General features: G+C 49.4%; 1 protein-coding gene across 9 annotated transcripts in view; it reads left to right on the top strand.

Annotated features, from left to right (window-relative positions):
- The first annotated feature begins 1153 nt into the window (after nt 1–1153).
- The window catches only part of add2 (adducin 2 (beta)), a 42481-nt gene continuing 19453 nt past the window's right edge, over nt 1154–24181 (top strand). For 3 of the 9 annotated variants that reach the window (XM_068026071.1, XM_068026063.1, XM_068026072.1), the window contains exons 1-11: nt 1619–1917; nt 8691–8918; nt 10430–10565; nt 14488–14639; nt 16835–16915; nt 17803–17952; nt 19241–19384; nt 19596–19694; nt 20121–20297; nt 21927–22184; nt 24042–24161. In XM_068026071.1, the coding sequence (XP_067882172.1) occupies nt 1888–1917; nt 8691–8918; nt 10430–10565; nt 14488–14639; nt 16835–16915; nt 17803–17952; nt 19241–19384; nt 19596–19694; nt 20121–20297; nt 21927–22184; nt 24042–24161 (1575 nt within the window). In that variant the 5' untranslated portion in view covers nt 1619–1887. The other 6 variants (XM_068026064.1, XM_068026067.1, XM_068026068.1 and 3 more) reach the window with 6 other exon arrangements.

Genomic DNA, 24181 nt, shown 5'->3' with positions numbered 1-24181 from the left:
GCTCCACAGTCATTGAGGATGGGGATGTTTGTGGAGCCTCCTCCTCCTCTCAGTTGTTTAATTGTCCACCACGATTGGATGTGGCAGGGCTGCAGAGCTTAGGTCTGATCCGTTGGTCGTGGGATCGCTTCACCCTGTCTATCGCATAGCTGCTTCCGTTGTTTGGCATGTAGATCGTCCTGTCACCGGGTTGACACCTCATTTTGAGGTGTGCCCGGTGCTGCTCCTGCAATTCTGCTGCTGCTGATGGCCCACAGCGCCTCATGGATGCCCAGTTTTGCGTTGCTAGATCTGCTCTGAATCTAACCCATTTAGCACAGTGGGAGTGCCACACAACACGATGGAGGGTATCCTCAATGGGAAGACAGGACTTTGTCTCCACAAGGACTGTGCGGTGGTCACTCCTACCAATACGGCCATGGACTGATGCATCTGTGACCGGTAGATTGGTGAGGACGAGGTCAAGCAGGTTTAGCAGTCTAGCAGATATGTCCTTGAGGCTTCGGCCAGCTTAGTCACTAGTAGTGGTACTTGGTGATGGACGTTGAAGTCCCCCACCCAGAGTACATTTTGTGCCCTTGCCACCCTCAGTGCTTCCTCCAAGTGGTGCTCAACACGGAGGAGTACTGACTCATCAGCTGAGGGAGGGCGGTAGGTGGTGATCAGTAGGAGGTTACCTTGCCCATGTTTGACCTGTTGCCATGAGACTTCATCCTTCTTCGGATTTTCTGTTGCAGTTTGGGACAACTGGGCGGCTTGCGAGGCCACTTCGGAGGGCAGTTAAGAGTCAGCCACTTTGCCGTGGGTCTGGAGTCACGTGGAGACCAGAGCGGGTCAGGGCGACATATTGCCTTCCTGCAGGAGATCCGTGAGGCAGACGGGTTTGTTTGTCAATCCCGTCGTTTCACAATCATTGTTGATAATGGGACTTGCGTTTTAATCTGGATTTATTCAATAATTGAATTTAAACTCCCCAGCTGCCGTGGTGGGACTTGAACCCATGTCTACAGAGAATGAGTCCGCTGGCTGGATTCGGACTGTAGTAACACTTCCCCTCTGCTGCTGTTCCGTCCTGATAAGACAGCTTCACCCCGGTTGTTGCAGGAACCCGTCCGCTGTCTATTTCTGACAAGTCCACTCCTCCTTGCTTCACACTCGAATCCCCGTCGGAAACGACAGGGACTAATGTTTGCAAAGTCTGCCCAAACAAAGTGTGCTTTGGAACCGTTTCCCAGTTCGTTTTTTTGGCAATGTTTGACTTCGATCGGTCGGTGCTGGCAAGTCTGTTTGTTCCCCACAAGCTCCCCGCCCTACCCCTGCACTCTCTGAGGTCAAAGATAGAAAGCTGTATTTCTGCCGAATGAGCTGAATAACTTCTATTGGCTCACTGGCAGCTGCTAAATGGGAAGTGCGATTCTCCCCGAGGCCCCACTGCTGTACATTGCAACAAAACAAAAAAACCCCTTGAACTGCGCTTATCTGATTGCCAGGTTTACTGCAGGGCTGGGCTTGTGTCCAACGTCCGGGCAACAGTGAGTGTTTGTGGAGGAGCCGTCCGACTGCACAGAGGGGCCAGAGCAGTGGAGACCATTCAGATGCAGAGGGTGCACAGGTAAGCACAAACCCTGCTCCGTGGACTGAATGGGAGAGGCCAGGAGCGACCCCTGCAGAGAGGTCAAACAGCAGGGAGCGTAGATTTAAAGGAATTGATGGAAGGATTAGAGAAGAGTTGAGTAATTTTTTTTTTTAGCAAGAAGGACCTGGAACTCACTGCCTGAAATGGGCAAACACTCTCTCATCACGTTTAACATGTGCTTGCATATCTACTTGACCTGTAGGATGGCAGACTGAGTGAAGGAAGGTGACTTGGAAGAAGGGATCGAAGGTATGCTTGCTAAATTTGCTGATGACACAAAGGTAAGTAGGAAAGTAAGTTGTGAAGGGGACATAAGGAGGCTACAAAGGGATTATGGATAGGTTAAGTGAGTGGGCAAAGATCTGGCAAATGGAGTATCGTGCGGGAAAGTGTGAAATTGTCCATTTTGGCAGGGAGAATAAAAAAGAAGCATATTATCAAAATGGTGAGAGATTGCAGAGCTCCGAGATGCAGAGGGGTCTGGGTGTCCGAGTGCATGAATCGCAAAAGGTTAGTATGTGGGTACCGCAAGTAACGAGGAAAGCTAATCGAATGTGATTGTTTATTGCGAGGGGAATTGAATATAAAAGTAGGGCGGTTATGCTTCAGTTATACAGGGCAATGGTGAGACCACATCTGGAGTACTGTGTACAGTATTGGTCTCCTTATTTAAGGAAGGATGTAAATGCGTTGGAGGCAGTACAGAGAAGGTTTACTAGACTAATACCTGGAATGGGAGGGTTGTCTGATGAGGAAAGGTTGGACAAGCTCGGCTTGTATCCGCCATTCCATCTGTAAAGTTATTTGGGCCATCTCAACGTCAGAGGTGCTGTCGTATAATTTACTCTGACATACTGTCCGCTTCTCATATTTCGGCTGTGAAGATCATGAGACGTGAAAATAAAAAAGAGTCTTGCGCCTTTCACAGTCGCAGGACTTCCCAAAGCGCTCTCCAGCCTCAGAAGTATATTTCTGAAGTGCAGTCACTGTTGTCCTGTCGGAAAGGCGCACAGCAAGATCCCGCAACTGCAATGCGGGAATGGTCGGATTATCCGTTTGTGTGGTATCGGTTGAGGGAGAACCCCCCCTGCTCCCCTTGACATAGTGACTGGGAGGGCAGACAGGGCCTGTGTTTAACCTCTCGACCGTGAGATGGATGGCAAGCGGCAGTACCGACAAAAAACACCTCACTGCACCACATCGTCACGGTCAAAAGGGAGCACTGAAAGAAGCAAAAACATGTTTGTCTGCAGGAGGAAATGGAAGCCTCGGTGGGCGTAAGTGGGCAGCTGTCACAGCTGCAGTGAGCGCAAAGGGTGGAGTGAGCCTGTTTTGTCTGTTGCAGGCAGATAAATAGCAGCTCTCCGCCTCTAAACCCTCAGTAAAAACCACATGGTCCCACCCCCTTCCCAGGCTGTTGAAAGAGGAAAGTCACATTGACAGCTGGTGACAGGATCCAGCAGGCTTCTTGTTCACGGTGCAGTGTTCAGCACAGTCCTTGTGGCTGATGTGTCGGACAGTGAGAACTCTCCTCTCATTAGGCAGCAAAAGATGTTAAACAGTGACGACACCTCAAAAGTACTCAACTGCTGGTAAAGTGCATTGGGTTGTCCCGAAGTCAGGAAAAGCACAATAGAGATCTAAGTGTAACGTAACTGGAACTACTAATCCAGAGGCCTAGATGGGTGCTCTGGAGACAGGACTTCAAATCCTAATAAGACCAGTGTGGGAACTTGAATTCAATTTGTTCATAAATCGGGAATAAAGCGCCTATTTTTAATAATCATGAAACCACCAGATTGTCGTAAAAGCCCATTCGGATCACGACGCCCTTTCGGGAAGGAAATCCGCCATCTTTACCCTGGTCTGGCCTCCGTGTGACTCCAGACCCACATGGTTGACACAATGTGGTTGAGGAGGCATACGGAATCCTTTATTCGCCGAGGCATCGAGTATAAGAGCAGGGAGGTCACGCCGGAATTGTGTCAAACATCAGTTAGGCCGCCACTCGAGCACTGTGCGCAGTTCTGGTCACCTCGTGACAGAAAGGATGTCATTGCACCGGAGAGGGTACAGAGGAGATTTACGAGGATGTTGCCAGGACTGGAAAAATGAAGCCATGAGGAAAGACTGGATAGGCTGGGGTTTGTTCTCCTTGGGACAGAGGAGGCTGAGGGGAGATCTGATTGAGATGTGCAAAATTGTGAGGGGCCTGGATTGAGGTGAAGGGTCTGTTCACCTTAGCAGAGACGTCAGTGACTAGAGGGCATAGCTTTAAAGTGATTGGTAGAAAGATTAGAGGGGAGATGAGGAAAAATCTTTTCACCCAGAGGGTGGCGGGAACTCTCTGCCTGAAAGGGGTAGTTCAGGCAGAGACCCTCAACTCATTCGAAAGGATGTGCACCTCAAGTTGCAGGACTGCAGACCAAATGCTGGAAGGTGGGATTAGAATGGATGGATCGTTTTTCGGCTGGGCCGAGGGGCATCTTCCTGTGCTGTAATCTTTTCATGATTCTGTGACTCTTAACGGCCCTCTGAAGTGGCCGAGCAAGCCAGTCAGTTGTCTCAGGTTGCGACTGAAAACGCTGTGGGTGTATCTGCACCAGACAGTGGTTCAAGAAGGCGGCTCACCACCTTCTTGAGTGCAGTCGCTGGTGTAATTTAGGAAACCTGGCAGCCAATTTGGGCACAGCAAGATCCCACAAGCAGCAATGTGATAATGAGCAGGTCGTCTGTTTTGGTGACGTTGATTGAGGGATTAAATATTGGCCCAGGACACCGGGGAGAACTCCCCGGCTCATCGTCAAGGTAGTGCCATCTACCTGCGAGGGCAGGCAACACATCTGAAAGGTCGCACCCACTGACAGTGCAGCGCTCCCTCAGTACTGCACTGGGAGTATCAATAAAGATTTTGAGGTCACGCCTCTGGGGTGGGACTTCACCCCGCAGCCATCTGACTCCGAGGCGGACCACGGCCGATTGCTTGGAGTTGCAAGCAGAGGCGCCCGCGGGAGATGCAGCAAAATGAAATAAGAGCTCCCAGTGCTTTAAAGGAGCAGGCCAGGTTAAACACTGCGCCCGCTTCGCGTCAAACCAGAACTGCGGCCCCAGATGGCACGCAATTAGCGTGTGATTAGCCAATCACAGAGAGTGTTTACAAGCCTGCCAGGCCCTCTTGGCACTCTTAATTGTTTGACGTCATCCGAAACCCTTTGCTGCCTACTCCCAGGTGTCAGTCGTTCCACGTGTCGTCAGTTCGAGTCACAGTTGACCAGTGAGTTGAGGATGGAGATCCCACTGCGGAGGTCACTGTAGACTTGCACCACGTACCGAAGGAAAACGCCAAGGTGATTGGACTTCTGGTCGTCAAACAAATGCGGGGGATGGTCACGTCGGAAAGATACAAGACTTGCATTCGTCGGGTGCCTTCCACAACAGCTAGCATGACCCCGATGGGCCGAGTGGCGTCCTCCTCTGCCGGATTGACTGTGTGACTCAATCAGGGCGCCCCAAAGAAGGTGTCTGCCTCGGCGTGGAGACAACCTGCTCCAGTCTGCAGTTTGGGACAGAACGCGCACCACTTTCAATGACTTGTTTGACCGTGGAATATAATTCCCTCCCAGAGTTGGGAGTGGCTGATGCCCATATGGAGCTGGTCCATCGAACAAGAGGATTAGCATCACAGTGTTAGTTTACTTGTCCTGTGCATCACTGTGAGGCGGTGATGAAATCCACCCAGTCTTGCTCAAAAGCACTCGGGGGAAACACAAAAGCAGTCAGTTCCTCAAATTGCGACACTTCTGTGATCTGAAGGGCAGATTGCTCCGTGTCAGAAAATCTCGCTCACAGAGGATAATCAACAAGTTTTAAGAGCTAGTAATAACCTATGCACTCGCAGAATTACTTTTTTAACACATTCCCCACCCCCCACGCACTTTGCATCCCCAAACGAGGCAAGTCAACCTTCCACGCAGCCGTCTACCTCTCAGTCCAGCTGGGATTAGCTTCACCGGCCTTTCTCTCTCTGCAGTCCCATTTGGAAATGTAGCCCCACTATTTAAGAAGGGACCCCAGAGAGAGAAAACCGAGAAGTACGGGTCTGTTAGTTTGACGTCAGTAGTAGGGACAAAGGGATGAGGTAACTGGACAGTTGGAAAATAGCGATGTGGTTGGGCTTGGATTTGTGAAAGGGAAATCACGTTTGACAAACCAGTTGGAGTTCTTTTGAGATGTCCCTTGGAGCATCGATAAAGGAGAACCAGTCGATGCGATGTATTTAGATTTTCAGAAGGCTTTTGATAAGGTCCCGCACAGGAGGTTAGTAAATAAAATGAGAGCACATGGGATTGGGGGTAACGTACTGTAATGGATTGAGAAATGGTGAATAGACAGAAAGCAGAGGGTCGGAATAAATGGGTCATTCTCGGGATGGCAGGCTGTTACGAGTGAGGTATCGCAGGCTTCAGTATAAATAGTTTGGATATGGGGACCAATTATATTTCCAAATTTGCGGATGACGCAAAACTAGGAGGGAATGTAAGTTGTGAGGAGGGTGCAAGGAGGCTTCAAGGGGATTTAGACAGGCTAAGTGAATGCACTAGAACACGGCAGACGGAATATAATGTGAATAAGTGATACACTTTGGTAGAAAAAACAGAAGGGCAGAGTATTTCTTAAATGGTGAGAGGTTGGGAAGTGTTGACGTCCAAAGATGGATCGGCTATGATCTGTTTGAATGGCAAACGGAATGGCGGAGCAGGATAGAGGGGCCGAAAGGCAGCGTTCATTCCCGCGGTACATGCAACCGAGAGCAGCCCTCGACAAAAGCAGCTGCCAGTTGCTGAAGTGTAATTGTTATCATCATTGTGTAAACCTGTCACTGTCGGCTGTAATGGCCTATAATCATTGTGTAAACCTGTCACTGTCGGCTCACAGTCGCCCCCAAGCAGTTAATGCGATGCACGGCATGTGGTGGGGGGAGTGAATGTTTGTAGATGGGGTGTCAATCAAGCGGGCTGCTTTGTCCTGGAGGGTGTCGAGCTTCTTGAGTGTTGTTGGAGCTGCACCCATCCAGGCAAGAGGAGAGTATTCCATCACACTCCTGACTTGTGCCTTGTCGGTGGTGGACAGGCTTTGGGGAGTCAGGAGGTGAGTTACCCGCCGCAGGATTCCCAGCCTCTGACCTGCTCTTGTAGCCACAGCACACGGCCTCTTCACTCCCAACCTTTGGCTAGTTTCTTGGAAGAATCAGATTTTCCGCCAACTGAATTCGTCCCGCTGTCTCCTTCACTCGATGATTCATATTGGCTGTCTACGTTAGTGCAACTTCAGACCTCCCCAGGAGGACAGATGGAAAAGCAACACGTACGAAAGAAAACTCCACTTCTCTATTCATTCCTTTTACTTTCTGGGCATCTCGAATCTGTACTAGTCAGTGAATTTCACACATACTGGGAACAAGCAAACACAAAGGCTGGTTAACGCTGGGAATAGCTTCCGAATAAGCAAACAAAATTCTAATTTCCCTTCAGTAAGTTTGACAACATTAGTTTTGCACCTAGCTATCAAACACAAGGTTATCTTACATTGGCTGAACAAAATGACAGTGTTCCTGGAATGAAGACGTTGCTGTAAATGCTTGCTGTTATACTTTCTTGGATGCCCTTGACCTCTCCTCTGTTACCTGATATCATTAGGAAACTCTCCCTCTGAAGGTACTGCAACTAGTTGTAGAGCTGGTTGGTTAGAGCTAGTAAAGGACAGGGGAGAGTGATTTTCCCCTCCTGCTTAGGAGCAATGGTGTCTCCTCGGTGATGGTGTCTCCTTGGCGACTGGTGTCTCCTTGGCGACTGGTGTCTCCTTGGCAACTGGTGTCTCCTTGGCATTGTGTCTCCTTGACATTGTGTCTCCTTGGCGACTGGCATCTCCTTGACGACTGGTATCTCCTTGGCGACTAGTGTCTCCTTGGCAACTGGTGTCTCCTTGGCATTGTGTCTCCTTGACATTGTGTCTCCTTGACGACTGGTGTCTCCTTGGCAACTGGTGTCTCCTTGGCATTGTGTCTCCTTGGCGACTGGTGTCTCCTTGGCGACTGGTGTCTCCTTGGCAGTCTGGTGTCTCCTTGGCGACTGGAGTCTCCTTGGCAACTGGTGTCTCCTTGGCATTGTGTCTCCTTGGTGACTGGTGTCTCCTTGGCAGTCTGGTGTCTCCTTGATGACTGGTGGCTCCTTGGCAGACTGGTGACTCCTTGGCAGACTGGTGTCTCCTTGACGATTGGTGACTCCTTGGCATTGTGTCTCCTTGACATAGTGTCTCCTTGACGACTGGTGTCTCCTTGGCAACTGGTGTCTCCTTGGCAGACTGGTGTCTCCTTGGCGACTGGTGACTCCTTGGCAACTGGTGTCTCCTTGGCAGACTGGTGTCTCCTTGGCGACTGGTGACTCCTTGGCGACTGGTGACTCCTTGGCATACTGGTGTCTCCTTGGCAACTGGTGTCTCCTTGGCGACTGGTGACTCCTTGGCGACTGGTGTCTCCTTGACGACTGGCATCTCCTCGGGCAACAGGAACCTCCCCATCAACCAGTGTCTTCCACACACCCGGCATCTCCTCCCCCACACCCGGGCTCAGATCTTGTAATGGCCCAGAAGGTGGGTTTCACGCCGGGGTGTGTGCTGGAGAATCGGAGTGAAACCACCCGCCATGGAACGTGATCCTGGGACTGCTGCTTCCGATCTTTCCGGGGGCGGGATAGACTGACGACAACCTTCCCAGCCGGATGCCAACTGAGGCCCACAAGTGGGCCGATTTAACAGCCTCCTCCCGCTGCCGCTGGGAAAGTGGCTGCAGTCCCGAAAGGTCATCCACAGTTCGACGCCCTTTTGCGAAGTTTCAATGCTGTGATAAATTCTCGTGCTTGCAGGATACTAAAGATATTGTGTTCAGAATTGACCGTCAGTTGGGTAGGTGAATAATCTCGAATTGAGAGAGGAACTGGTTGCGATTTGATTCCTTTGTAGGAGATGATTCACTGCTGGTTTGTGTTCTTCCCGCCAGGAACGTGGATCAGTAGCTGAACAGGATCTCACTATGAGTGCTGAAGCTGCCCAGGAGGTGGTATCGGTGTCTCCACCGCCCAGCTCCACTCGAAAGGAGTGCTATTTTGACCGGGTCGCTGAGAATGATCCGGAATACCTTCGGCTCAGGAACATGACGCCGACCCTAAGGCAAGACTTTAACCTGATGGAGCAGAAAAAGCGAGTGACTGTGATCTTGCAAAGTCTGGTGAGTAACTAAGAGACATGGTGGGAGCTGGAGTGCTTTCCCTGTAGGCACTGGTCATCTACGTTGGCTGGCTTGAGCACGGAATGAGGATAAAAGGGTCAATGTTCTGCTCGTCTGCTCCTGACGCACAGCCTCCCCTCAGGAGAGTGCAGATCAGTAAACGGCACAACTGCAGCCTGTGATACCTGTCTATAGAAAATTAAGCCCGAAGCCAGAAGGAATAGTGCAACCTTCAGATCGTCTGGACGACTGAAGATGGGCCGAATGGCCTCCCTCCTCTGGTTTTTGGGTATGGCTTCCATTTTAAATTCGCCGATTTTGTTTTTGTTTGTTTTTTTTTTGCACTGGTTCGGACGCTTGGCATCGTCCCATCTTCCAGATAGCCTTTTTAGCAAGTTTTAGCCAGATTATAACAACCCGGTATTTTAGGGGTCCAGGCATCTCTCCTCAATAATGTACCTCCCCATTACAGAATGTACAGAGATGGGTTCTCGAGTTTGCGATTCGGAAGACTATACGAGACAATGCATTTTCTAAATTATATAAAAGTTTATTAAAGAATCGAAGGTAGAATTCACACTTTGATGGGTAAAACAATCGCTAAATCCGAGGAAAACCAAGAAAGTAATAAATCCTATTTAGTATAGAATCCAAGTTTTAAGTCCAAATTAATGTTACAATGAAATATTTAAAGCAGCATTCACCTTAAATCCCCGAGTAGAAAGCTACACAGTTCAACAAGATACCTCGATCCCAATTAGGAGGGAGAACTGTCATCTTTGCACCAGCTAGCTCGTACCTTTACCATGAGAAAGGCTCAAATGAATCCACCAATTCTAAAGATTCACCATGTGGTTTCAATATTTATGTTGTTTCGCAACCACATAACTAGTTTTTATTTACATCTGGGGTGTTACCTCTCCTGCAAGTAGGTTCAACCCCTTCGATTTCCCAAATAAGGTTGTATAGCTGTCAATTTCCAGTTGAAATTCACATTATTTAATTTCCAAGGAAAAGCTGAGTTAGCAGGAAGCTGTGAGCGCAGATGCTGGTCAATATCTCTAAAGCTAGCAGAATAATTGCACTTAATGGTGCAATTCCTCGCTGCATAACAGTATTTTAAGATGATAACTCAGCTTCTCAGATCCAATTGACAGGCGAGTTAACTGCATCCGTCGAAAGTAATGCCACCTATTGTTAGGTTGTGGTAAGTTTCAATGATTATTCATAAGACTTGTATCGTCAGCACTTTACTGAAGTAAATATATTTATGCTTTACAGAAGCGAGATCCTGTTTTTCAAAAACTGCCTTTATGTTAGGAGGTAAAGTTAACATGGCACAGGATGTTGGTTTCCTTGAACATGTCCTGGTACGTGCTCCTTCTACCTCCTTCCAGACTGGGGGAAGAAGATAGGGAGATCACTCACCCACATGGCTGACTGTAATTACGAGGCCACGGTGCTAAGTCCCAGTGACTAAACTCTGTTGCTTTTTTTTTCTCTCTCTCTAGGCTTTTAGAGATGAACTGGAGAGTTTGATTCAGGAGCAGATGAAGAAAGGAACAGACTCAACTAATCTCTGGGCGCTGCGTCAGATTGTGGATTTTATGACCAGCACTCCATTGTCTCTCCCCACCTCCCCACCCGGTAGGGTCGTGCATTGCAATCTGTTCAACCTTTCCGATTTAGGTCACGCGCGCACTTTTCCGCCGTCGCGGGCTGGATGATTTGGTGTCCCTTAGACGCACTGAAGGCACGGCCACCAATGGTGGAGCGATTAAAATCGGGGATGTCCAAGGGGGCCAGAATTAGAGGAGTGTAGATGTGCAGGAGGGTTGCAGATGACACCAGACTTGGACGCGCGCCAAACAGTGAGGATGATACCAAATGACTGTAAAAGGACGTAGAAAGGTGAGCCTTTTGGATACTGTTGGGGGGGATGGCCTATCAGGGGAAAACAGCAGCAGCCAGAGCAGTGGCACCACGGCTGGCACTGTTGTTCAGCAGGGAGGGGCAAAGCACAGAAGAGCAATAGTTCCAGGGGACTCTATAGTCAGGGGCACAGATAGGCGCTTCTGTGGACGTGAAAGAGACTCCAGGATGGTATGTTGCCTCCCTGGTGCCAGGGTCAAGGATGTCTCTGAACGGGCAAGGGGGCATTCTGAAGGGGGAGGGTGAACAGCCAGAGGTTGTGGTACACATCGGTACCAACGACATAGGCAGGAAGAGTGACGAGGTCCTGCAGGGGGAGTTTAGGGAGTTAGGTAGAGAGTTAAAAGACAGGACCTCTAGGGTTGTAATCTCGGGATTACTCCCTGTGCCACGTGCCAGTGAGGCTAGAAATAGGAAGATAGTGCAGCTGAACACGTGGCTGAACAGCTGGTGTTGGAGAGAGGGTTTCAGATATCTGGATCATTGGGATCTCTTCAGGGACAGGTGGGACCTGTACAAGAAGGACGGGTTGCATCTAAACTGGAGGGGCACAAATATCTTGGCTGCGAGGTTTGCGAGCGTCACTCGGGAGGGTTTAAACTAGTGTGGCAGGGGGGTGGGAACCAGAGCAGTAGGTCAGCAGGAGAAATAACTGAAGGGGAACTAGTGAATAAGGCCAGTAAGACAAAGAGGAAGAGCAGGCAGGGAGATGTTGCGGAGAACAGCGGGACTGGTGGTCTGAAGTGCATTTGTTTCAATGCGAGAAGTATAACAGGTAAGGCAGATGAACTTAGAGCTTGGATTAATACTTGGAACTATGATGTTGTTGCTATTACAGAGACTTGGTTGAGGGAAGGACAGGATTGGCAGCTAAACGTTCCAGGATTTAGAAGCTTCAGGCGGGATAGAGGGGGATGTAAAAGGGGTGGAGGAGTTGCATTACTGGTTAAGGAGAATATCACAGCTGTACTGCGGGAGGACACCTCGGAGGCGTCGTGCAGTGAGGCAATATGGGTGGAGCTCAGGAATAGGAAGGGTGCAGTCACGATGTTGGGGATTTACTACAGGCCTCCCAACAGCCAGCGGGAGGTAGAGGAGCAGATATGTGGGCAGATTTTGGAAAGATGTAAAGGTAACAGGGTTGTAGTGGTGGGTGATTTTAACTTCCCCTATATTGACTGGAACTCACTTAGTGCTAGGGGCTTGGATGGGGCAGAATTTGTAAGGAGCATCCAGGAGGGCTTCTTGAAACAATATGTAGATAGTCCAACCAGGGATGGGGCCGTACTGGACCTGGTATTGGGGAATGAGCCCGGCCAGGTGGTCGAAGTCTCAGTAGGGGAGCATTTCGGGAACAGTGACCATAATTCCATAAGTTTTAAGGTACTTGTGGATAAGGATAAGAGTAGTCCTCGGGTGAAGGTGCTAAATTGGGGGAAGGCTAATTATAACAATATTAGGCAGGAACTGAAGAATTTAGATTGGGGGCAGCTGTTTGAGGGTAAATCAACATCTGACATGTGGGAGTCTTTCAAACGTCAGCTGATTAGAATCCAGGATCGGCATGTTCCTGTGAGGAAGAAGGATAAGTTTGGCAAGTTTCGGGAACCTTGGATAACGCGGGATATTGTGAGCCTAGTGAAAAAGGAAGCATTCATAAGGGCTGGAAGGCTAGGAATTGACGAAGCCCTTGAGGAATATAAAGAAAGTAGGAAGGAACTTAAGCAAGGAGTCAGGAGGGCTAAAAGGGGTCATGAAAAGTCATTGGCAAACAGGATTAAGGAGAATCCCAAGGCTTTTTATACATATATAAAGAGCAAGAGGTTAGCCAGGGAAAGGGTTGGCCCGCTCAAGGACAGAGGAGGGAATCTATGTGTGGAGCCAGAGGAAATGGGCGAGGTACTAAATGAGTACTTTGCATCAGTATTCACCAAAGAGAAGGACTTGGTGGATGATGAGTCGAGGGAAGGGAGTGCAGATAGTCTGGGTCATGTCAATATCAAAAAGGAGGAGGTGTTGGGCGTCTTGCAAAGCATTAAGGTAGATAAGTCCCCAGGGCCTGATGGGATCTACCCCAGAATACTGAGGGAGGCAAAGGAGGAAATTGCTGGGGCCTTGACAGAAATCTTTGTATCCTCATTGGCGACAGGTGAGGTCCCAGAGGACTGGAGAATAGCCAATGTTGTTCCTTTGTTTAAGAAGGGTAGCAAGGAGAATCCAGGAAACTACAGACCAGTGAGCCTTACATCAGTGGTAGGGAAATTATTGGAGAGGATTCTTCGGGACAGGATTTACTCCCATTTGGAAACAAACAAACTTATTAGCGAGAGGCAGCATGGTTTTGTGAAGGGGAGGTCGTGTCTCACTAACTTGATTGAGTTTTTTGAGGAAGTGACGAAGATGATTGATGAAGGAAGGGCAGTGGATGTTGTCTATATGGACTTCAGTAAAGCCTTTGACAAGGTCCCGCATGGCAGACTGGTACAAAAGGCGAAGTCACACGGGATCAGAGGTGAGCTGGCAAGATGGATACAGAACTGGCTCAGTCATAGAAGACAGAGGGTAGCAGTGGAAGGGTGCTTTTCCGAATGGAGGGATGTGACTAGTGGTGTTCCGCAGGGATCAGTGCTGGGACCTTTGCTGTTTGTAGTATATATAAATGATTTGGAGGAAAATGTAGCTGGTCTGATAAGTAAGTTTGCGGACAACACAAAGGTTGGTGGAGTTGCAGATAATGATGAGGATTGTCAGAGGATACAGCAGGATATAGATCGGTTGGAGACTTGGGCGAAGAAATGGCAGATAGAGTTTAATCCGGACAAATGTGAGGTAATGCATTTTGGAAGGTCTAATGCAGGTGGGAAGTATACAGTAAATGGCAGAACCCTTAGGAGTATTGACAGGCAGAGAGATCTGGGCGTACAGGTCCACAGGTCACTGAAAGTGGCAACGCAGGTGGATAAGGTAGTCAAGAAGGCATACGGCATGCTTGCCTTCATCGGTCGGGGCATAGAGTATAAAAATTGGCAAGTCATGCTGCAGCTGTACAGAACCTTAGTTAGGCCGCACTTGGAATATTGCGTGCAATTCTGGTCGCCACACTACCAGAAGGACGTGGAGGCTTTGGAGAGGGTACAGAAGAGGTTTACCAGGATGTTGCCTTGTCTGGAGAGTATTCGCTATCTACAAACAATCGAAGAATTTAGAGAGAGTTGAGGGGTGGGGCGAGTTGGTGGTGAGTTAGGGCTGCGTGTCGTCCGCGTGCGTGTGGAAAGTGGCGCTGTGTTTTTGGATGATGTCGCCGAGGGAAAGTGTGTAGATGAGAAATGTGCCTCCAACCGATAAATAATTGGACACCTATCACCACTTCTGTGGGAGGCAAGTATTTTCAACCTGTCCTGTACACGTTGAACCTTGTTGGCTGCAACAAGTGTATCACACAGTGAACACTCGGAGTCTCAAATCCCAATAGTTAAGACGTGAAGGAGTATACTCGCAGGCGAAAGGAGGTATCGCTTGATGGCACCAGGAATTTTGTATCTTCACATCTCTCGGTTAATATTCATTTGCAAGCTCTGGGATTGCTGACAACTGAGCAGATCAGTAACCTTTTTTTCTAACCCTTTCTGTCAAAAAGGGGTGACCATGGTGCCTCCAATCAATGATATCCGAGCGACTGAATCTTTGGCCTTTGTCAAGGGAGAGAGACTAATGCGGTGCAAGATTGCCAGCATGTATCGGCTGTTGGACCTCTTTGGTTGGGCTCAACTCGCGAATACATATATCACGGTGAGTAGGATTGGTGAGGCCGTGTGCTCAAGGGGTGTAGTCCTTACTAAAACAAGGCGGGGTTACCGGGGGCCAGAGCGGCTGTCACCATTGGTCCAATCAGGAAGACAATCCCTCGACTCTCTCTCTCTCTCTCTCTCACACCGTTTCTCTCTCTGCCCATCTCTGTCTCTCTCTGCCCATCTCTCCTTCTCTACCCGTCTGCCTGTCTCCATCCCTCTTTGCCCGTCTCCCTCCCTCTCCTCCATCTCTTTCTCTCTCCCTCGATCTCTCTACTCATCTCTCTCTCTCCCTCCCCACCGTTTCTTTCTCTCTCTGCGTCTCTCTCTCTTTCTGTTTTACCACATTTCTCTCTGTCCCTGTGTCTCTCTATTACCCTCTCTTTCCCTGTCTCCATGTCTCTCTCTCTCCCATCTCTCCCTATCTCTCTCGAGTTCCCCATCCCTCTCAGCACCTGAAGCCACACTCCCCTATTCCAGCGTGACTCAGAATCCAAACATTGGCAGCTTTGCAGAACAGGGCGGGCCCAACATTAAATGCCATTTACCGCCGGCTTGCTGAATGAGTCATGCATCAATCTGACAGTTACTGAACCCCCTGTGCCCACTGACCGACATTAGCTCCCGGTCGAGCAACATCTTGATTTAAAAAATCTCAGCCTTGTTTTCAAATCCCGCCTTCAAATCTCTGTCATCTCCTCCAGCCCCACAACCCTCCGAGATACCTGCCCTCCTCTAATTCTGGCCTCCTGAGCGTCCCTGATTTGAATCGCTCCACCATCGGTGGCCGCGCATTCAGCTGTCTGAGCCCCAAGCTCTGGAATTCCCTCCCTGCACCTCTGCGCCTCTCCCAACTTGCTTTGTCCAAATTCCGTTGAAGAATTTGCATAGGAAAGCCTTTGTCAGCCTGCAGATCAGAATCCCACTGCTATCTTGCAGTTAGCTAGTCATTTGTTGAATGTAATTACCATCGCTCAATCGCCGCACCGATCAACATCCTGGGGGTTCACCATTGACCAGAAACTGAACTGGACCAGCCACATAAATACCGTGGCTACAAGCGCAGGTCAGAGGCTGGGAATCCTGCGGTGAGTAACTCACCCCCTGACTCCCCAAAGCCTGTCCACCATCTACAAGGCACAAGTCAGGAGTGTGATGGAATACTCTCCACTTGCCCTGGATGGGTGCAGCTCCAACAACACTCAAGAAGCTCGACACCCTCCAGGACAAAGTAGCCCGCCTGATTGCGACCCCATCCCCAAACGTTCACTCCCTCCACCACCGACGCACAGTGGCAGCAGTGTGTACCATCCACAAGATGCACTGCAGCAACGCACCAAGGCTCCTTAGACAGCACCTTCCAAACCCGCGACCTCTACCACCTCGAAGGACAAGGGCAGCAAATGCATGGGAACACCACCACCTGCAAGTTCCCCTCCAAGCCACACACCATCCTGACTTGGAACTATATCGCCGTTCCTTCACTGTCGCTGGGTCAAAATCCTGGAACTCCCTTCCTTAACAGCACTGTGGGTGTACCTACACCCCACACGGACTGCAGCGGTTCAAGAAGGCAGCTCACCACCACCTTCTCAAGGGCAATTAGGGATGGGCAATAAATGCTGGCCTGGCCAGTGACGCCCACATCCCATGAATGGATTCAGAGATGTGACCTTATGGACAGAAAGAAGATTATAAATGGGATGAAAAAGTCAATCCAAAAAATTACCTCAAACCGGTGGGAGAGTCCAAAATTAACTATAGTCAGCAATGGATCCAATTGGGAATTCAGGAGAAACCCCTTTCCCTCGAGTGTGGTTAGAATGTGGAATTTGCTGCCACAAGGAGTGGTTGAGATCAACAGCATGGATACATTTAACGGGAAAATAAACACATAAGGGAGAAAGGAGTCGGAGGCTTAGATGATGAAAGGAGGCTCCTGTGGAACATAACACAGGTACGGACCAGTTGGGCCGATTGTCCTGTTTTTTTTTGCTGTACATTCAATAAATCGTGAGAGTCTGCCGAGAGATACAGATTCAGAGTTCTTCACACCTTAGTGATTAGCGCGTGGGATGGACTTGGGTAATTGGGTAGCTTTCCGGATCGTCGCACTCAGATGGGCCGAGTGGTCTCCCCCGTGGCGAATTCGCGTGGTATTGCCTTACCTTTTCTTCTGTGTGTGTTTGTCTTCAGCTCAGAGTCAGCAAAGAACAGGACCATTTCATCATCGCTCCCAGAGGGGTTTCCTATGGGGAGGTCTCCAGCTCCATTCTGGTGAGTATCTGCTTCATCGACCGGGGATTGGCTGCGTGTTCCGACATGATCCTCAAAAGTACTTGACTGACTGCAAAGCGTGCTGTGGCCTCCTGAGGTTATAAAAGGTGCTATCGAAATGCAAGTCTTTCTGGACAGGATCAGCGGAGTATCATTCGGAATTTTGATAACCACATAGTGATTCGTGAACAGGGTTCATAGCAAAGTTCAGGAGAAGATAGTGAAATGGTCAAGCATGTGGCGGAGTCTCCAATATCGCCAGATGTGGCCTGGTGTCAAATGTTGCTTTCTAGCCCTCTAGTGAAGCGTCTTGGCGCGTTTTGACGGCACTATCTCAATACAGGCTGTTGCTGGATCCAGTTTTAACATGATGAGCTTTTTTAAATAAAGGACCCCGAAATGAAATTCTTACAACCCTGAAAAATATCTGTCAAATATTGTACAAAATGTATGAAGCATACTTTGTATAAGTTAGTCTTACTGTAGCCAAACCTGCTGTGACAGCAAGACAGGCTTTCAGGCCTACTTGAAGTGCTGCGAGACAGGCTTTCGGGCCTACCAGAGCCGCTGCGAGACAGGATTTCTGGCCTACCAGAGCCGCTGCGAGACAGGCTTTCTGGCCTACCAGAACCACTGCGAGACAGGCTTTCAGGCCTACCAGAACCGCTGCGAGACAGGCTTTCTGGCCTACCAGAACCACTGACTTCACGATTAGGTGGGCCAGAAAGCCTAACTTTACCCAACTTGGTTCTAGTACCTCATCGATCCGATTTTGTGCCTCTTTCTCCTCAGCTGTCCAAGCCTCCAATGTCTGCCCTCTTGACATCCTTTTTGACCTGGAGGCCCAATGATAGATTTGCTACTAATGGTCATTCAATCATTCACAGGTGAAGGTGAACATCCTGGGGGAAGTGGTTAACCAGGGCAGCACCAGTTTCTCGGTGGATGGCGCCGGGTTCAGCCTGCACTCTGCCATATATGCTGCCCGCCCTGATGTCCGCTGCATCATCCACTTACACACTCCGGCCACTGCTGCGGTGAGTACTCTGAAGTGAGAAGACCTCTGTCACCATCACTTCACTTTGTGCTTTGCTTGGTTTTAGAATCATAAAAAAGTTTACGGCACGGAAAGAGGCCACTCGGCCCATCGTGTGAGTGCCAGCCGGAAAATGATCCACCTATTCTAATCCCACCTTTCAGCATTTGGTCCGTAGCCCTGCAGATGAGGGCACTTGAGGTGCATATCCAGACCCCTTTTGAATGAGTTGAGGGTTTCTGCCTCAACGACCCTTTCAGGCAGGGAGTTCCAGACGCCTCACCACCCACTGGGCGAAAAAGTTTTTCCTTATCTCCCCTCTAATTTTTCTAACAATCACTTTAAATCTATGCCCCCTAGTCACTGACCTCTCGTCTAAGGTGAACAGACCCTTCACCTCCACTCTATCCGGGCCCCTCACAATTTTGCACATCTCAATCAGATCTCCCCTCAGCCTCCTCTGTTCCAAGGAAAACAACCCCAGCCTATCCAATCTTTCCTCACAGCTGCATTTTTCCAGTCCTGGCAACATCCTCGTAAATCTCCTCTGTACCCTCTCTAGTGTAATTACATCCTTTCTGTAATGAGGTGACCAGAACTGCACACAGTACTCAAGTTGTGGCCTAACCAATGATTTATACAGTTCCAGCATAACCTCCCTGCTCTATATTCTATATTTTGGCTAATAAAGGAAAGATTCCATATGCCTTCTTAACCACCTTATCGACTTGTCCTGCTACCTTCAGGGATCTGTGTTCATTCACTCCAAAGTCCCTCACTTCCTCTACACCTCTCAGTATTCTCTCATTAATCGTGTATTCCTTTGCCTTGTTTGACCTCCCCAAATGCGTCACCTCACACTCCTCCGGGTTGAATTCCATTTGCCACTTTTCTGCCCATCTGACCAGACCATCAATATCTTCCTGCAGCCTACAGCTCTCCTCCTCGCGATCTACCACCCGGCCAATCTTAGCGTCGTCCACAAACTTCTTGATCATCCCCCCTACGATTTACATCCAAATCGTTCAGGCACACCACAAAAATCAGGGGACCCAGTCCTGAGCCCTGCGGAACGCCACTGGAAACAGCCCTCCAGTCGCTAAAACAGCCGTCAACAATTACCCTTTGCTTCCTGCCACTGAGCCAATTTTGTATCCACCTTTTCTTTTGTGATTCCTGCTTGTCGATGGTGCAGATGTTTGCTCCTCATACGCTGTGTTACAGCACATGCGTCTCTCAAGATATAAATGGTGCAGCATATTCACTGTGCTTTTCCTTTTGGCTTGCAGGTCTCAGCGATGAAGTGTGGCATTTTGCCGTTATCACACGAGGCCTTGCTCATTGGGGATGTGGCCTATTATGAATACAACGGAGCCCCAGATGAAGAGGAGGATAGGATCCAGCTGCAGAAAAGCCTGGGCCCTACCTGCAAGGTGCTTCACCCTTTCATTACCTATGTCGAAGCAATAGTTAGGCCACCTCAGGCACGTGGCAGCCTTCACTTGGTCGGATCGCATTCTTTTGGGCGCTAGTGAGAAATTGTGGTCAAGCACTTCCCCTCAGCGCAGGAAGTGACCTCAGTCTATGCCAAGTTGCCATTTAATGCAGTAAATGCTGTAATGTTGAATTCCCTCTTGCCTCTAGGTTCTGCTTTTAAGAAACCATGGTGTAATTGCTCTGGGTGAAACAGTGGAAGAAGCCTTCTACAAAATTTACCATCTTCAGTCCGCCTGTGAGATACAGGTAAGAGCTGCAGGCGACTGTATGAAAGGAGTTGGAGGGAATTTACATTCAAACAGTGATAGACCATCCAGCCTGTCCCATGCAGAACAGCACAGTATATACGCTCCCCCCCTCCCTCGATTACTTAGCAGCAAGGAATTGAACTGGCCTGTTGATAATGCATTGAGGTTTGACTCTTCGATATTCCGTGGAACTTGGGTTCAGATTTTGGAAACCTTTTCTCCTCTGTTTTTTCTCATCCCACTGGGCTCTCTTCCCGCCCGGCTTTGCTCCCGTCTTCGTCCCTCCCCTCCCAGGTGCATGCCCGCAGTTGCGAGATCTTGGTGCCTTGTGCACTAACCCGTGTGGCATCACTCCCGGGCAAAGTGCATCAGCCAGGCGGCAGGATTTTTAACGCCCGCACCTCGTTTTTTTTTTTTTTTGCAGGTCTCGTCCCTCTCCAGTGCGGGCGGAGTGGAGAACGTGATCCTGCTGGACCGGGAGAGATACAAGCCCCACGATATGGGCTCTGTGGGCTGGGCGGGCGATACCTTCGGACCAATGCACAAGAGCCGTGTCGGCGAGCACGAGTTCGAGGCCTTGATGAGGATGCTGGACAACTTGGTAAGTCGAAAGGGGACAATGTTGGAGCTCTTCAATGGACGGTCATCGCCACTGTGCTAAGAATTACACTGACAGCGCAGCTCACAGTGTGGCGCATTTGCACGTACTGGATTAATTCATTCATGCACAGAATTAATGCAGACAGAAAGAACATGTACACACATTGCGCCTGTTTCAGCTAAACAAAATAAACAGCCATTCGCTGGTTCATTCCTCAGGTCGATGCCGTAACCAATCAGAGTCAAGCAGCCTGGTTTAAATTTCAAACAAAGCTTGGCAGTTAATTGTCAGCCACCGTAAACTGGCGCATTCTGCATGGCAAACGCCTCTACCAATCAGAGTTCAATCGCCAACCAACCAGCACTCCCTTCTTATACAGTATATAGTTGTTGTTTTCCCTTACATTGGTTATTCTTGCGGATTGTCCTGAGGAGTGCAAGACAAAAAGCTTCGACAACGTGTCTATAAAGTTAAACCTGTCTGAATTTCAGCAGGGAGGATCACAGAGCTCTCCACCCACCTACACACATCGGGAGAGTTTCTCTGCCGAGCTCTTTGACAAAAAGGAACACTTTGGCCAAACACTTGTTAATTCTCAAGGGAAAAAAGAGGAGATATGGGAGATGTCAGTTGTCCCTTCGGATCTGGCATTCGGGTACATGGAGACCAACCACGGGGATCTTTTCAGGAGCAGTTTGTTCTGGAGATGTCAAGAAGTAGTCTGGTAGGCTTTCCAGGAGAATTGTGGCATCAGGGGTTTCGGTTATCCCACCCAGCCTTTTCAGAGTGGTAGAGAAAGAGGAGGTGATGCACTGGTTTCCTCAGGATTCTTTTAGAGAGGTGCAGGAAAGGTGAGCTGGGGGTTTCTACCTTGGCAGGTTGACCTCCCAACTGCTTTTCAACACAGCCCACACCCCAACCGAACCAAAACAATATCTCAAAGGCGAAATCCCAAACAGCAAGTCAGAACCTCCTGCCCATCGTAAATCTTGGCATGTCACCTCTCTGTAAACATCTTCCCCAGGTCACCAAGGCTTCTGTTGTTTATTGAGCTTCAGGCATGTGACTTCCAGTAAAGGTTGTTTTCAGACCAGATCTTTCAGTGACCCTTGTAAATAAAAAAAAAAACATGGGGTCTTTTCAGTTTTCCCAAATAAACCAATGTTCATAATTCTAACAGACAAATCCTCAAATATATATTTTAAAACCTTAGAAGTGCTTTCATCGATGCACGTGCATCGATCTTTGAAGGTGGCAAGACATATTGAGAGAGTGGTTGGTAAAGCATGTGGGGTCTTGGGTTTCATAAATAGAGGCATCGAGTACAAAAGCAGGGACGTTATTGCTCTGGTTGAGGTCCAACTAGAGTGCTGCATGCAGTTCTTGTCGCCACACGTTAGGAAGGATGTGAGGGTCCTTGAGAGGGCGCAGAGGAGAGTACCCCATGAAATTATTTGTGGGGCTTTTTCTGTCGACAGGTTTTGTCGTGCTAGCAGAATAGGGGTGTTATTGTAAGGCAAGGCAATTGATATGTTTTGCAAGTTAGCAAGTTTGCAGACAGACGCAATACTGGAGAAAGGGCTCTCGTGTGAGTTTATTGAGAGTTGACCTTTTATTTTGTGCTCTCAGGGTTACCGAACCGGCTATGCTTACAGGCATCCGATTGTCCAGGAGAAGACCAAGCACAAGGGTGAGGTGGAGATCCCAGCCACTGTGACGGCGTTCACCTTTGACGATGATGTGCTGTCAAAGCCCGCACTCAGGCACCACAGCCAGAAGCAGCAGCGAGAGAAGACCAGGTGGCTGAATTCGCCAAACACCTACCTGAGGATTAACGTCAGCGAGGAGCCCCAAAGGGGTCCCAGCAGCCCCCGGGCGAAAACCACAGTAAGCGCAGAACGTCGGGCGGAGCGGAGACAGGAAGGGTGGAATGACGATTTTAAAGTCCATCGGGAATGAATTGCGAGGGGTGGACGGTTGCTGAGGAGAGAGATGCAGCGACGGAGGCGGGTTTTAGCAGGCGGAACACGGGAAGGGGAGCAGATAGCAGTGAAGGCTATCGCTACAAGGTCATCGAGCTGGAACGTGGGCTCTGTTTCTCTCCCGCAGATGCTGTCTGACCTTCTGAGTGGTTTCCAGCCTCTTTTCTTATTCCTCGCATGACCTTACTGTATAAAACAGGGGCAGCCACAGCAAAGACTGCAGAACCTTAGTTAGGCCGCACTTAGAATATTGCGTGCAATTCTGGTCGCCACACTACCAGAGGGACGTGGAGGCTTTGGAGAGGGGACAGAGGAGGTTTACCAGGATGTTGCCTGGTCTGGAGGGCATTAGCTATGAGGAGAGGTTGGAAAAACTCGGATTGTTTTCACTGGAACGACGGAGGTGGAGGGGGCGACATGATAGAGGTTTACAAAGTTCTGAGCGGCATGGACAGAGTGGATAGTCAGAAGCTTTTTCCCCAGGGTGGAAGAGTCAGTTACTAGGGGACATAGGTTTAAGGTGCGAGGGGCAAAGTTTAGAGGGGATGGGCGAGGCAAGTTCTTTATACAGAGGGTGGTGAGTGTCTGGAACTTGCTGCCAGGGGAGGTGGTGGAAGCAGGTACCGTAGAGACGTTTAAGAGGCATCTTGACAAATATATGAATAGGAAGGGAATAGAGGGATACGGACCCCGGAAGTGCAGAAGGTGTTAGTTTAGGCAGGCATCAAGATCGGCGCAGGCTTGGAGGGCCGAATGGCCCGTTCCTGTGCTGTACTGTTCTTTGCTCTTTTTTGATCTCCGGCCACCGTGATATCGAGAGAGAGAGAGAGGGAAGAGAGAGACAGAGATAATACTATCAGCTTTCTCACTGTCTTGACAGTAGCCTTGTGCTCCAAAGGAAACTGACTGAAATGAATGCATGCACTACAGTCTGGAGATTATAATAACAGTTTCCCTGCCCCCTCTCCTTCCCGTGGGAGGTGTCTCTGCCCTGTGCCAGGTGTGTATCCTTGTATTTTTGATCATGGATGCGTAAAAGATCGACTTGCCTGTGGCTGTAGGGAAATCGAATCCCATGTGACCCCCCCTGACAGAACCTTCTGCCTCTCCCTGCTGGGGGAAGCAGTAGCTGCTGCAATGCAGGGACAGCACGCTCCTGCTATCTTCAGCACCCTCTTGTGGAATGGGTGGCAAGACGTTGAAATGAAGCCAGACTTGCCTCATTTCTACACAGTCACATTTGGATACTACCGAGTATTGATGGGATGCTGCGGGTGCTGGTTGAAGACGGTCAGGACTGAGACTGATAGATTTTTGGTGGGCTCGGGTGTCAAAGAATTGGGGAGAAGGCGGTCGAGGGAGTTTTTACTGACTGTACTTGGAAATGAAATCAATCAAAGCGTTTTCGCTGGTTTGGTTTATTTGCATCTTTGTGTAGAAACTACATCCTTATTTATCCTCTCCTAACTGCAGAAACGACATCCTTATTTATCCTCTCCCAAAGTGATTAGATCAGATTAGATTAGAGATACAGCACTGAAACAGGCCCTTCGGCCCACCGAGTCTGTGCCGAACTGTGCAGTGTTCTCTGTATGCTGTGCCAGTGTGATCCGCAGTGTTCTCAGTAAGCTGTGCCAGCGTGTGTTCTGCCATTTCTCTGTCAGTGCGCTGTGCCACTGCGCTCGGCTAGTGCGCTCGGCATAGATAGCGAAGCCCTGTTGAACAGCGGCGGATTGAGAATGTGTCTTTTGATTTGAAACAGTGGCTGAAGGCCGATGAGGTCACGAAGTCCAGCAGTGGGACTCCGATCAAGATTGAAACACCCAACCAGTTTGTGCCTCTTTTTACAGACCCTCGGGAAGTGCTCGAAACGCGGAATAAGGTAAGCAGCTTCACGCGAGT

Source organism: Heterodontus francisci, unplaced genomic scaffold (genome assembly GCF_036365525.1).
Source record: "Heterodontus francisci isolate sHetFra1 unplaced genomic scaffold, sHetFra1.hap1 HAP1_SCAFFOLD_1102, whole genome shotgun sequence".
In the NCBI taxonomy this organism is placed as follows: Eukaryota; Metazoa; Chordata; class Chondrichthyes; order Heterodontiformes; family Heterodontidae; genus Heterodontus; species Heterodontus francisci.
The sequence above is the reverse complement of the archived record's forward strand: the minus strand, read 5'-3'. Positions and strand labels throughout refer to the sequence as shown.